We start from the raw sequence: 15,025 nt of genomic DNA, 5'->3' as shown, positions 1-15,025 counted from the left end.
ATTACAATATGATATAAAATAGTCAGTCAAGTAACAACATTCATTACAATGTGGCATTTATTAGTCTGACAAGTCACAACAAATTCATTGCATTATGGCATAAAATATATATGATAGAGAATAAATAAAACAAAAAAGTAGTTAGTCAAAGTGACATTCTTGTTGCAACAGGTGTGACTCAACTCAAACTAATCAACACCATTGTCAGGGACAACTCGACCAAAGTGCAGAAAACAGTAGCGCATCTGGAGTACTAAATTATAATCCTGATACCTTTGATAACTATTCACTAATAGGGGGAAATCCTGAAACCAGAGAGGGCTTTAGTTCTTCTCTTCTTCCTTTGTTACAGAAAACGGCCATCAACGTACTGATGTTTACTTTCAGGCGCATGCCTGGTAAATGTTTCAAAATACATTTATGTGGATATTTTTTTTGTCAAAACATAGATTAACAAAATATTTCTTGTTCAAAGTTGGTTTTGGTGATATATTTTCGTATTTTCAATTTTTACAATTTTTGTTTGTTTTTAATTCATACAATTTTTTTTGTTGTTTTAAATATTACATTTTATTTTTGGGTATAAGATATAAACTAGAGTATCTGTTTATTTCAGATGAGGGTAAGTATCAAGGAACACATCGTGCGTGAGTGCACCCTTGAAGTTTTCTGTAAAAAGATAAATCCATTTTTTCCGTATTTCAATTTTAAATGGACTTTTTTCTGCGGGGAAACATTACATTCACTCTGGTTAAAGTTTTTAAAATTTTAATAACTTTCTTAAACTATCCTGGGTTTGAACCAAACTTGGACAGAAGCTTGTTTATGATCATAAGATAGTATCCAGAAGTAAATTTTGTAAAAGATGACTCAATTTTTTCTGTATTTTACTTTTGAATGGACTTAGATTTTCTTCCAGTTAACATTACATACAGTCTGCAGTTAAGGTTTTCAAAACATTTATTAGATTCATCAACTATCCTAGATTTTTACCAAACTTGGACAGAAGCTTCTTACAATCATAAGATAGTATCAAGAGGAATATTTTTATTGATTTTTTTCCTCATTTTTGTTGAGCCTGCGATTTACTGCAAAAGTAGGCAAGACACTGGATTCCGTGGAACCCTTACACATTTTTAGTAATATCAGAGGATAGTTTGTTCCTGTCTTTGATGGTTTGACAGAAAAAAGCTGTCTTTATTGCACTGAATTTGTCTGTATGATTCTTTATTGGGGGATCTCGTAGTAGACTGACTCTGTTGTAATACATTATGCGATGGAATGGCTATATAATTATTTTCATTTACAATTTTGTGGAACATGATAAGCCTTGTTCGTAGTCGGCGTTCTTGTAAGGTTTGCCATTTTGTCTATTGCACACGTACCTTGCCGCTCGTCTCTGTACTTTTTCTAGTAATTTTATATTTTCGTTTGTAAATGGATCCCATATGTAGTACAACAGTATTCTATTTTAACTTTGGTCTTTATATAAGTGTTTGGTACGCTCTTTCTTTAAATGTTTGTGATTGGGCTTTAAGGTTTCTTCTGATGAAACCTAAGGATGTATTTGCTTTTGCTTTTGCTAGTTGTCTCCTAAACAAACATGTGTTCTTGTTCAGTTAAAATGGACATCAAACTTGATTTCAAAACATATATCATATATAAAATGAATTAAATTGAAAAATAACAACATACAAGACTAAATAAATGTCAGTCTCTTCTGGCCTCGGACAGTCACAAAAATGTGACGGGTTGAACACACAGTTTTTTAATATAATAATTTTTCTCATTGGTCTCATTGAAGTCTTTAGTCTTTAGTAAGTGTCCCAAATGACACTGTAAACACTTGTGTACGTTTCCTCTTTTGTAGTTTCTTCACATATATGTAATGTTCACTCATGTAATTAATTGAAATGGTGGCTGCTGCTTAAAAAAATTTGACTTAATTTTGATTTAGAATTATAGTGTTTTTTGCTGTATAGTGTTTTTGAATCTACCAGACTCCGTTAAATAATTTTCCAGATGGCACAATATCTCATTTCGATTGTCTCTATTAATGTCTTCTTCATCGATTCCTAGTAAGGTGTCTAAATCCATATGTATATTTCCTGTTATAAAGTAAATAGATGTTCTCATCCTCTCTCTAGCCTCCTCATAGTTAGAACAATGTAAAAGGTAGTGTTCTACAATTTCTGGCTCTCCACAGGAACAGTTTTTGTCTGTTGATGGTATGATTTTGGATTTATAATCATTTAGATCACAATAACCTGTTCTCAAACTAGTAATAATTGAAAACGACCATTTGGATGGTAAATCTTTTGGTATTTTTTGACAAACTTTTTGATGATAGTTATAATAATTTCTGCCACGTTGACTTGATTCCCATTGGTTCTGCCATTTTCTTAAAACACTTTCTCTTGCTGCACGTTTTATATCCTGCCTGGTTACTTCTGATGGTTCTTCTATTTTTTCAGCTTCTTTAGCTCCTTTTTTGGCCAGTGAATCAGCAATGTCATTTCCTTGGATATCAGCATGACCAGGTGTCCATTCAAAATTTAATGTAATTCCATTCATCTTTAATACTTTCATGTTTTTCTTAATTTCTCTTATGACTTTGATGTAATTTTCTGATTTCCAGTTTAAAGTTAAAATTCCAACTGAGGACTGACTATCTGAAAAAAGTGTAATTGAGTCTGTGTTTTGTCTGTTTTCTGATATTAAAAAGTGGTCAACAACAAGTTTAATGGCGATCAGTTCTCCGAGTAGTATTGATCCTTTCTTGGATACAGCTTTACAAATTTCAATTTGTGGTTGATTATTTGATGGAAAAATGACAACACCTGCTCCTACAGGGCCAGGACTACCAAGACAGGACCCATCAGTAAATGCTATACATGAATTTGCTGGAAGATGACTTAGTTTTTCCATTATTATGTGTTTTCCAACATTTTTTTGGTCTGTTGATCTTGATTTGGAATTTCCAAGGTTTTTCCAATAATCTGGAGGAGATTTATATCTTTGTAACCCATTAAACTGAAATTCTGCTTCTATACCATATACATCAACACCTGTACATACATTCATGTCTTCTGCCCGAAGAATCATTTTTCCCACTGGAGATACATATTTTTCAGGGATGTCAATTGTTTTCCAATCATCCAGGATTTTTTTTTAATGGAATGGAGATATCATATGAGTTAATTTTTGCAAGTGTACGAGTTGCAATTTCTTCTCTACGCAGATGTATTGGTAGGATTCCAGAAACTACTTCCAAAGTCTCTACACTTGATGTTGGGGTAACATTAAGGCATATAGCTAATCCCTTTCGTTGAATTTTGTTCAGTTTGTCTGTTATATTGGTTTCACAGGTCTGCCAAACACTACTTGCATATTTTAAGGTGGAAAGGACAATACTTTGGTAAATTTGAAGTAGAATTTTTGTAGAGACTTTTGCAACTCCTTTGATCATTCTAAGTAGGCTAATTGCTTTATGTGCCTTTTGTTCCACATTTTCGATGTGTTTGAGAAATGATAGTTTTTCATCTAACGTGACTCCTAATATTTTTGGATTACAGTTATATTTTAGCAATTTACCTTCTAGTTGTAAATTCATTTTCTTTATTGGACCATTCCTTGAAAATATACAATATTCTGTTTTCTCAATACTCAAATTAATTCTCCATTTTTTGGTCCAATCCTAGATTATGTTAAGATACTTTTGTACCAGTTTCTCCATGTCATTCAAGTTCTTTCTATTTATCCATATAGTACCATCATCAGCAAATTTACACTTTTTACATGATAGGTTAGCAAAAATGTCTTTGATAAAGATATTAAAAAGAAGTGGAGCTATAACTGATCCTTGTGGGAGACCTATTTTGGTTTCAAACCAGCTTCCTTTATGGTTGTTAATCACACACCTTGCTTGTCTTTCCTTTAAAAAATTGTTAATCCAATTCCAGATGTTACCTTTAACACCATTATCATAAAGTTTTGTGAGAAGTCCTTCCCTCCATACACTGTCGTATGCTTTTTCAAGATCAATAAAGACTGCTAATATAAATTCGTTGTTATTAAAGGCATTAAAGATGTTTTGAGTTAAACTTAACAAGGCATTTTCAGTAGAGCGATAGTGGCGAAACCCTTCTTGTTCTGGATCCAATATGGAGTTGGTCTCTATATAACCTTCTAGTCTAGATGTTACTACTCTTTCCATAACTTTAATACCCAGTATACTTATGAGCCACATCGAACATTTTTATATGTTCCCGCCAAAAAAACTTCTACCTTATTCCTATTATTTCATGCATATTTTCAAAATACTCCGTTATTTTATTAAAATTCCTTAATGTGTGTTTTCAAAGTGTATTACTTGATTTTTTTCTGTTGAAATAGTGAATAAAAATCATTAAAAAAATTTCAGGAAAAAATAATCTGTTAAGAATGTGGTATCAAAAGGAGGCTGTAATCATGGAGGCTTGTGTCCCCTTTGACAGGTGATAGTGTGACAGCCTCTTACGTTGAATGCAAACTAGACATACTGCTATATCGCATACAAGAAAGACACAATAACTGTGATAGTTTACATTATTAAAATTCAAGACTTCTCACTGTCAATCTCATTAAAAGGACGGAAGTCATCCGAAATTGTTGACATTTTTTAGCTCGACGGGAGCTTGTCGGACAAGTTTCTATTAATCATTGGACATCTATAACAAACTTTAATCAAACGATGTATGAAAATATATAACGAATCTCTAATTAGTGTTAAACATTGATATTGTGCGTAAACGAAATGCTTGTTTATCAACATAAATCATCGTAAACTTAGTGTAAACATTTACTTCCGGTCATTTTTAAATTGACATCAGTTACCGCTGAAGAATGGCTACACTTGACCCGGAATATAAGATAAGACTAAGTAAAGTGGAGGAGAGGCTGAGAAATCCAAACTCAGAGTTGAATATTAACAGCTTATTGGTATGTATTTAATCAATTACCCACATGACAGAGTCTGTCATATAAGCTAAAATCATGTTGCTGTTACCTATCTATTTCGCAACAAACCTTATTGCTATTTGAAGATCTGTTTTGCTTGACCCGTGAATTTAAGATGGTTGAACTTTTGACTTCATACAACAATCACTTTTCCATTGTGCGTTCAGATATTTTATATTGTGATATCAAAATTTTATCGGAACATGTGCAATGTCCAGAAATGGCGGACAAATAGCGATAAGGTGTATTGTACATGTAAGATGCATCTTTATTTCGTATGAGATGATTTCGATTGTCACAATTTGAGAAAGAGATACCTTCTTAATGGCCCATGTTTGAGGTCTAAATTTATGTCTGTCATGATACTATGTGATAAAATGTATTTTTAAAATTGTTATACAGACCCATACGCGGGAGGTAAAGGGGGGTTCTGGACAAGGAAACACTTGAAATAAAAAATGCAAGAACATTGCACAGAAAATAAAAAATGGAGAAAAACAAAGCATGAGAAATATAATCATTAATATTAATGAAAAAGGTATTGGTAGGCTATTATTCAGTCGATCTAGGACATCATCCAGTCATTATTAATAGAAATGAAGACCCTATGGTCAACTTTTATCGATCTAGGAGATCATCCAATCATTATTAATAGAAATGAAGACTCTGTGGTCAACTTTTATCGTCAGTTAGTTGCGTTTGATTTGAAAAGAATATTATTCATAGTTATTTCATGGACTTTTCAAATAAAGTTTATTGCATACCATACACATACAAGATCCAGGCCAACTTCAAAATAAGTCTGGTACACCTTTGAATCAAATGCAGAACAAGCAAGAGAAATAAAGGGTACCAACATGAAACACAGAAAACACAAAAGGGGAAAAACTAAGCATGTAGATCGAACCAAACGCGAGAAAATGATTATTAAAATGTTTAAAAAGGAAAATGTGAAATCAAAAGGCTGAAAGCGTTGCACAAAAATAACCCTTTACCACCCCCCACTACAGCACTAGATGTTGTAAAAGTTTTCTGATTTGCTTTACTTTCTGTTACATGTGGCCTTGTTTAACTCATAACTACAATCTAGTAAGGATCTCTAATCATAAAATTGAGAATGGAAATGGGAAGTGTGTCAAAGAGACAACAACCCAACCATATAGAGCAGACATCAGCAGAAGTCCACCAATGGGTCTTCTATGTTATATACTTGGTTTAAATGCTTATTTTTATTTAGTTCATTCAATTCCAAAAATGACTGCAGGTATTTTAAATTTTCTTTCCTTAAAATTGTCAGCTACTTTTTGTTTGTCATGAACAACATGGTGGTTAAGTGGAATTTGAGTTTGCGCTTGCTTTTTGATAGGTCACTGTTGCACTATTTTAATATTTTTCTATCCAGGCCATGGTGATTTATGACCTTCTCACACCCTTCGTAATTTTTTTGTACCGCTTGAATTTAGTAAAGCCAACATTTTTTTTTATAAACAAAAGTTATATCTAGAAGGTTATGATATTTGATCCATTTTTAAAAGAAAGACAGATGATACAAAAGGTCAAGAAGTGAAAAGGAGTATTTTCCAGAATGCCTACATATAGTGACTAAATTACTTCCCTTGAGTAGTAGATAATCAGCCATTGTTTTAAAAAAAATAAAAATATTATGATGTTGAAATTAAACTAAAATTACCATGATTACAATAAGAAAGCACTATTTATGATATTTTACAAGTATTTTTAAATATTTTTGAGGTTGCATTGTCATATACATTGTAATTTTTTTGATAACATACAATTTTTAAGGGACTTATGAAAGTCTTTTTGGTGTTCAAGAAAAATTTTCAAATTATTTTTTGACAAAGTAAAGAAACAGAGGCATGTAGATAATTACCCTGTAAAACAGATTATTTTGGTTAGCCATACATGTTAATATGTATAACAAGCTTACAGACACTAATGCTGTTTTATTGTACATATTTCTGCATTGAATAATAATGTTACAGGCACTTATGGTGTTTTAATATATTATATGAATTTCAGGATGGCTTGGCAGCACTTGTGGCAGATCTGGACTATCCAGCAATTAGAAGAAACAAATGTGCAGATCAGTTCTTACATAGGTGTAAGTGATTTAAAAATATACATGTACACTTAACCTAATTTTCACATGTTGACAAAAGAATCATTCCAGGTATTTAAAAATGTAATATAAATCTACCAATTGAAAAGTTATATGATATAAAAATGTTGTCAATGCATCTTTGTATAGTTTTGTTGTAAATGTACATTATGTAATCCTTTCATTTACCTTAGTAAGGATCTGGATAGTTTTACAGTTATACAAGTATTTTTTTTTGTATGACAAGTCAATATTTTGGGGGAACTTTGACCAGACAAAGTAGCTAGAATTGGCTATAAGTAATTATGATTTTATGTATAGAGACATTTTGATCAAGTTAATGGTATTTATGCATAGATCAATTCCATTTCTAAAACTATATCAGGAAGTTAAAGAATGATATTTTATGAACAATGAATTGAAAGTGAATCAGAAACAAGAATGTAAGCTCTTGCGAAACCTTTCAAAGAGGTATTAATTCCCTTTTTGAAAAGAAATTAAAAAAAAGTATTTTATCTGTTTCAAAAAGTTAAAAACTAGCTACAAAGTATTGACTTGTTGAAGTAAATTTATCCATTAAACATGGTTGCCTATTGTATTGACCTGAAGAATATATTTAATCATACCTTTATTGTTAGAGCAGATATTTTACATTTTGTACATGCAAGACAAAAACATAGAATGTCATGTTTCTTGTTACCTGATCAACCCTTTTAATTCACCACCATTTCTTCAATTACTTTTGTCAACCCTAAAAATAAAAAAGGCCATTTCTGACCTATTTCAAAATTTGAGTTAGAAAAAAAAAGGATGTGTTTTGCTGATATTACTTTTGACAGAAACAGAACTTCTTGTAAGAAATAACAAAACACTTCACTAAGCCTGTTTGTGAATTGTTTATTTCCAAAGATATTAAAAATTTCATGAAGTCAAGTTACGATTGAATTTCTTAGGAATCTGTGACCAAAAAATACATGTACAATGTATGTGCACTAAATCATGGTACTGAATGAAAATTAGAAAAAAAAAGAGTGTCAAAACTACATTACAGTTACAAAGGAGAGAACCATTGCTATATTTATACACGATAATGCATATTTTAAACACTTTTTCCTTATGTTTACAGATAACAAGCCTGTAGAATTTGTGAACAGTTGTCGTATGCAACATAAAGACTTTGAAGTTGTAAAAGTAATTGGTAGAGGAGCCTTTGGAGAAGTCCAACTGGTATGTATTGTGTAATTCATTGATAAATCATTTTTATATGAAATTTGAACTCATCGAATTTTATTCAGTTGTCTTTTCTATTCAATACATATTAAGACCATCAGGAGTCACAAAAAATACTTGACAGCATAACAGACCACACCTAAGAACAAAACAACCAGACTTGGTTCAGGCTCAAAATATGTTGATATTAAACCAGTTTTAACATGCCGATAAAGTGAGGTCTCTTTATATAAGTTATTGAAATTGGCAGTAAATTGTGTGTCCAGCAAGTGTTTCTAATTGGTACATCATAATTTGTCACAATATTAAAGCATTTCATGCACTGACAAAAGTGTAAACGTAATATTGTGCATTGGCTATTTGAGCTCATTGTACATATGGCATGTTGTCGTATGCAACATAAAGACTTTGAAGTTGTAAAAGTAATTGGTAGAGGAGCCTTTGGAGAAGTCCAACTGGTATGTAATAACTTATTTAAAAAATGTTGAAGAATTTGCATTAATTGTTTAATTTGTTTTACTTTTAGAAATTTGGATTAATTGAGAAATATATGTTCATTTTCTTCTTCATAGGTACGACATAGATCAACAAGAAAAGTATATGCCTTAAAGTTGCTGAGTAAATTTGAAATGGTAAGATCAAAGAGTATTATTTTGATGAAATAATGTTAATGTGAACTTGTTTAGGAACATGCTCTGTCAAATGACCTTGACCTGAGTATCATGGTTCTGACAGTGACTGCTTTTCTAAAAAAAAAAAAGGATCTTTTTTCCTCAAATTAATCTTTAACTTATGAGCCATAAGAGAACTATATTTTATGTATGGCGTCATTGCAATATGTAATGATGTTTGTCCGACAGGGGTCACTTGACCTTGATCAATAATCAAAGTAACTGTAGTATTCAGTATTTTGAATGAGTATATGGTTAATACTGTACTTCCCTTTGTATTGAAAAAGTATGAACAGTTCTTCTTGTATTTGATGACCCCACATGCTCATTTGATTACAATAGTTTTAAGATTATTTATACTCGAGTTTATCTTAAAGACTTTCAAAATAAATTTTATCAAACCAGACTTTGTCTTGTAGTTATTTAATAATATTTGTCATTACAGATTAAGAGGTCTGATTCTGCGTTTTTCTGGGAGGAAAGAGAAATAATGGCCAATGCTAACAGTAAATGGATAGTACAGGTAAATTATTTTGAAACTTTGGCTCAAACCATTTGATATATTGATATAGAAATAATGTAGACTATGTTGACATTTTACAAATGTAGTGTTATTATCATTATTATTTTTTTTTTTTTTTTGCTCTTTTAGCTAACTTTTATGACTGAACTTTTTACAAGTGAATTATAGACTAATTTGAATTGATTTATTTCTAGCTACATTATGCTTTCCAAGATTCCAAGTATTTATATATGGTGATGGACTATATGCCTGGTGGAGACTTGGTCAATCTTATGAGTAATTACGACGTCCCTGAGAAATGGGCCAAATTCTACTGTGCTGAAGTAGTACTGGCTTTAGATGCTATACATTCTATGGGATTTGTACATAGGTAAATCTGATTTACAGACAACTATAAGATGTTTATAACAGTAGAATTTAAGGCTAATGATTTTGAAAATCTTGAAATACAAAGCAGTAATCTTCATTCTAATGCAGCACTGTACAAAAAACTTGGCCTTTTGTTTAAGTCTGGAACTGAAAAGGTTAAAATTCTTTCAAATTTGAATAAAAAATGTATTGTAATTTAAAAAACAAAACAGGATACTATTGATAATTCTTTACATATCATTCTGGTTAGATGGTGTGTATACATCAATAAATGTATGACAATGGTTGCATTGAGATACAGGGAATTCCCAGTCTAATAAAGTAGGATAATTTCACATGTTAAGAAACTTCTCAATTAGTCAATCAAACAAAGTGAGAACATAAAAAAAGATATAATTCCTTGCATTTCATACTTTCTTTACATTATGGTTAAATTAATGTACTAAAGAGTGTAAATAATCCCCTTATATGCCTGTTGGAATGGTTTACAATGTAATACGTTCTGCAAGTTAGCTATATAAACACAAATTTCTAATTTCCAAGCAAATGATATATTTTTTTACTGTTTCAGGGATGTTAAACCAGACAACATGTTAATTGATCAAGCTGGACATTTAAAGTTAGCTGATTTTGGTACTTGTATGAGAATGGATAAGGTAGGTGTTCCTCAATAAAACTATATATACTTTAATCAATTTTCAAGATAAGTCAGTAAGACACAATATACTATAAGAAAATTGAAGTTTTTGTTCACTATGATAATTTTATTAGTACGTGTATTAAGAATTCATAGATTTTTGCTGTTCAAAAACATATTTTATTAAGCATGAAAGCATAACGCCTAGAATCTGATGAGTTTAAGGTTTAATTATTTAATTAAAACAGGATGGAATGGTGAGGGCTGATACTGCTGTAGGAACTCCAGATTATATATCTCCTGAAGTTCTCCAATCACAAGGCAGACCAGGGCACTATGGCAGAGAATGTGATTGGTGGTCTGTTGGAGTCTTCCTGTATGAAATGTTGGTTGGTAAGTAGCCTCAACTTATATTATTTATCATGGATAACATGGATAATTTTATGCCTACGCCGTATGTGGGGGCATCAATTCTGTCCCATGAACACATTACCAGTTTTTGTCGAGCCTGCGACTTTTGTTGCAGAAAGCTCGACATAGGGATAGTTATCCGGCGGCGGCGGTGTTAGCTCACTTCTTAAAAGCTTTATATTTTAGAGGGTGGGAGACCTGGATGCTTCATACTTTTTATATGGATGCCTCATGTTATGAAGTTTCCGTCAGTCACATGTCCAATGTCCTTGACCTCATTTTCATGGTTCAGTGACAACTTGAAAAAAAAGTTAAGATTTTTTGTAATGTTAAATTCTCTCTTATTACAAGTAATTGGATAACAATATTTTGTATGTGCGTACCTTGCAAGGTCCTCTTGACTGTCAGACAGTTTTCACTTGACCTCGACCTCATTTCATGGATCAGTGAACAAGGTTAAGTTTTGGTGTTCAAGTCCATATCTGAGATACTATAAGCAATAGGTCTAGTATATTCGGTGTATGGAAGCACTGTAAGGTGTACATGTCTAACTGGCAGGTGTCATCTGACCTTGACCTCCTTTTCATGGTTTCAGTGATTATAGTTAAGTCTTTGTGTTTTGATCTGTTTTTCTTATACTGTATGCAATAGGTCTTCTATATTTTGTGTATGGAATGGTTGTAAGGTGTACAGGTCTACCTGGCAGGTGTCACATGACCTTGACCTCATTTTAATGGTTCAGTGGTCAAAGTTAAGTTTTTGAGTTTTGGCCATTTTCTCTAATACTATATGCAATAAGTCAACTATATTTGGTATATAGAAATATTTCATGATCTAAATGTCAGTCCCGCAGGTTTTATTTGACCTTGACCTAATTTTTTACGGTTCATTGCTCAGTGTAAAGCTTTTGTGTTTTGGTCTGTTTTTCTTAAACTATAAGCAATAAGTCAATTTTATTTGTTGTATGGAAGAATTGTAAGCTGTACATGCCTACCTGGCATGGTTCATCTGACCTTGACCTCATTTTCATGGTTCAAAGATCAATGTTCAGTCTTCGTGGTGTATGTTAAGTTTATGTGACAGTTGTAATAAAGCTTTATTATTAGGACTATCAACATAATATCAATAATTAGTAAAGAAGGTGAGACATTTCAGTGTGTGCACTCTTGTCTTATGAAATGATTTGTGTCAAGAAAAAAAACATACTGAATATATGAAATTGAGGTGCAATCTTTGGCTGTTGCATGTTGTCAACAAATTCATTAATATATGTTTCTCTTTTTCAGGTGATACTCCATTTTATGCAGAATCGTTAGTAGGAACATACAGTAAAATTATGGACCATAAAAACTCACTTACTTTCCCATCAGAAATAGAAATGAGTCATGATGCAAAAGATTTAATTTGTGCTTTCTTAATGGATAGGTAAGCTTGATATATATATATCTGTGTATGTGTATATGTGAAGTTAATTGTTTATGTGTATCTTTTACTGTTAAATACTTAAGGGAAAAGTACTGTGTGTTCATAAGGGTAAAGCTCAAATTATATCCATATCTTTTACCACAAAATATTGTGGCAATGTGCTACAGAGAGTTCAGTTTAAACACATTTTATTGTTCAAAATGTCAAATAGATGAGTAACAAGTTTACAACCTTATAACATCTTCTCCAAGTGTCCTGCCAGAAAATCTCATGAACATTACAATTGTATGAATATTAAAATAAAGTCTGCTTATAAAAGGTTCAATCTGGTCTCACTGTCCTAAAATTATTATGGAACTGTTTTGTAGAACTGAAAGACTGGGAAGAAATGGAGTAGAAGAAATAAAAGCCCATAGATTTTTCAAAAATGATCAGTGGAACTGGCAAAGTATACGAGATGGTAAGATATATATCTAAAGGGTTTCTAAGGTTCCTTAATAATTTGTCTGTAAGATAAGAGGTCAGCTTAAGTTGTTTATCATGTGTTTATTGTTTCAATCACTTCAGCTGGATGTTAAGTTAATCGATGCTTGAAGATATATAAGACTCGAACACAAAATTCAATCAGTAAAGAAGGCAAGACGTTTTTTAGCATGTTCACCCTTATTTACAATGAATGAATAGGAAATTGCTTTCAGCAAATGTGATTTATGTTAATAAATAAATTATGCAATTTAACGTTATATGATTTATTCGAGTTGATTGTATTAGTGATTTTAACTATGCATTAAAGATAAGATTACACCTAAATCCCTTTGTTTTATTACAGCTGTACCACCAGTCGTACCAGAACTTAGTAGTGATATAGATACTAGTAACTTTGAAGACATAGATAAAGATGACGGACCAGAGGGTTCATTTGAAATACCCAAAGCTTTTGCTGGAAATCACCTACCTTTTATAGGATTTACTTATAATAGAGATTACCAGTAAGTTATTACCTCCCTTTATAGGATTTACCTATAATAGAGATTACCAGTAAGTTATTACCTCCCTTTTATAGGATTTACTTATAATAGAGTTTACCAGTGAGTTATTACCTCCCTTTATAGGATTTACTTATAATAGAGTTTACCAGTAAGTTGTTACCTCCCTTTATAGGATTTACTTATAATAGAGATTACCAGTAAGTTATTATCCCCCTTTTATAGGCTACTTATAATAGAGATTACCAGTAAGTTATTACCTCCCTTTATAGGATTTACTTATTATAGAGTTTACCAGTAAGTTATTACCTCCCCTTTATAGGATTTACTTACAATAGAGATTACCAGTAAGTTATTATCTCCCTTTTATAGGATTTACTTATAATAGAGATTACCAGTAAGTTATTACCTCCCTTTTATAGGATTTACTTATAATAGAGATTACCAGTAAGTTATTACCTCCCTTTTATAGGATTTACTTGTAATAGAGTTTTCTATTAAGTTATTACCTCCCTTTATATGATTTACTTACAATAGAGATAACCAGTAAGTTATTACCTCATGCAAGGTGATTTAGAAAGCATTAAAATAACTGAAGGTAATATGGGAGTCTTTGGATCGTAAAAAATGCAGAATACAATATGTCTAAATTTTCAATCAAGGCAAACATTTTGATGCAGGAATACATCCCTAGTGTATGAAGTAGAAATAACTCTAAAGCATTATTCAGCATTCCATATTTTTGTCCAGACAAGAATGTTTCATAACTAAGGATTTAAATTGTTTTGCAGATTTTCAATGGACAGTTCAGGTGGCGGTGGAAAGGTATGTATAATAAAGCCAAACTTTCTACTGTTCAGTATATAGATATAAGAAGATGTGGTATGAGTGCCAATGAGACAACTCTCCATCCAAGTCAGATTTTGTCAATATTTATTAAGCCTTGATTTTGATATAAGTTATCTTCAATTAAGTTATTACCAGTGCAAGGAACCAAGTAGATATTGAATAATTCTTTACTTCATAGATATAGCATTTGTTCTGAATCCTCCAGGATGAGCACATTTATAAAGATATTGGCTCATCTGTTTCCATGAATTAAATTGTCATTGGTTTGTTGTCTCATTGACATATACTCCACATCTAAAAAAAAAATCACAACAAAATAATGTAATATCTATGTTTTCTTTTATTTTCAGTCCACCATGGATGTAAGTATATTTAATATGCTCTTGTATTGATTTTTCAAAATTTTATTCCACAGCTTATAATTGACAGTGTGATCTTTTTATGAAATTCCTTTGAATGTTTTTATAAAAGTATATGGTATGAAATCGCAAATCACCATTTTGCACACAGCATGAAATATGAAAAATCCAGCTTTTATTTAATTTAGTTTTGCATGTAATTTTACAAGTTTAATTTGTTTTGGTGGTCAGTTGAAAAGCAATGAATGGATTTGAAAACCAACCTGGATATGACCTTGTTATGTAATATTTTAGTCAATGTCTTCTGGGGTGAGTATATTGTCATACATTGGTTGTGTGATTTAGACAGTAGCTACTCTGTTAAAGTTTAGATGTTTACTCTTAATATTAACGTCTAAACAGATATGCTCATTGGCAAAATTCCTCAACCTGGTCCATAATTTCCTTC

The 15,025-nt window shown here is 31.5% G+C and overlaps 2 protein-coding genes across 4 annotated transcripts in view; one reads left to right on the top strand and one right to left on the bottom strand.

Annotated features, from left to right (window-relative positions):
• Window positions 1–1,959: 1,959 nt before the first annotated feature.
• LOC134705737 (uncharacterized) lies at window positions 1,960–3,105 on the bottom strand. The gene has a single exon (XM_063564458.1). It carries the CDS (start codon window positions 3,103–3,105, stop codon window positions 1,960–1,962), a length of 1,146 nt encoding a protein of 381 aa, XP_063420528.1.
• A 1,348-nt stretch (window positions 3,106–4,453) lies between these two features.
• The window catches only part of LOC134696905 (rho-associated protein kinase 1-like), a 34,220-nt gene continuing 23,648 nt past the window's right edge, over window positions 4,454–15,025 (top strand). Inside the window, exons 1-14 of one of the 3 annotated variants that reach the window (XM_063558875.1) lie at window positions 4,454–4,980; window positions 7,039–7,120; window positions 8,244–8,344; window positions 8,920–8,979; window positions 9,464–9,541; window positions 9,736–9,911; window positions 10,482–10,566; window positions 10,796–10,940; window positions 12,245–12,383; window positions 12,752–12,843; window positions 13,213–13,372; window positions 14,161–14,194; window positions 14,569–14,580; window positions 14,872–14,886. In XM_063558875.1, coding sequence (XP_063414945.1) covers window positions 4,885–4,980; window positions 7,039–7,120; window positions 8,244–8,344; window positions 8,920–8,979; window positions 9,464–9,541; window positions 9,736–9,911; window positions 10,482–10,566; window positions 10,796–10,940; window positions 12,245–12,383; window positions 12,752–12,843; window positions 13,213–13,372; window positions 14,161–14,194; window positions 14,569–14,580; window positions 14,872–14,886 — 1,275 coding nt within the window. In that variant the 5' untranslated portion in view covers window positions 4,454–4,884. Of the gene's footprint in view, window positions 4,981–7,038; window positions 7,121–8,243; window positions 8,345–8,737; window positions 8,806–8,919; window positions 8,980–9,463; window positions 9,542–9,735; window positions 9,912–10,481; window positions 10,567–10,795; window positions 10,941–12,244; window positions 12,384–12,751; window positions 12,844–13,212; window positions 13,373–14,160; window positions 14,195–14,568; window positions 14,581–14,871; window positions 14,887–15,025 lie in introns of those variants that run through there. The other 2 variants (XM_063558883.1, XM_063558889.1) reach the window with 2 other exon arrangements.

The sequence above is a fragment of the Mytilus trossulus genome, chromosome 1 (genome assembly GCF_036588685.1).
Source record: "Mytilus trossulus isolate FHL-02 chromosome 1, PNRI_Mtr1.1.1.hap1, whole genome shotgun sequence".
Taxonomy (NCBI): Eukaryota; Metazoa; Mollusca; class Bivalvia; order Mytilida; family Mytilidae; genus Mytilus; species Mytilus trossulus.
This window is presented reverse-complemented; position numbering and strand designations above follow the sequence as displayed.

Coding starts and splice junctions, on each gene's coding strand:
- LOC134705737 (XM_063564458.1), bottom strand. CDS start 3,105: ATGATTCTTCGGGCAGAAGACATGAATGTATGTACAGGTGTTGATGTA.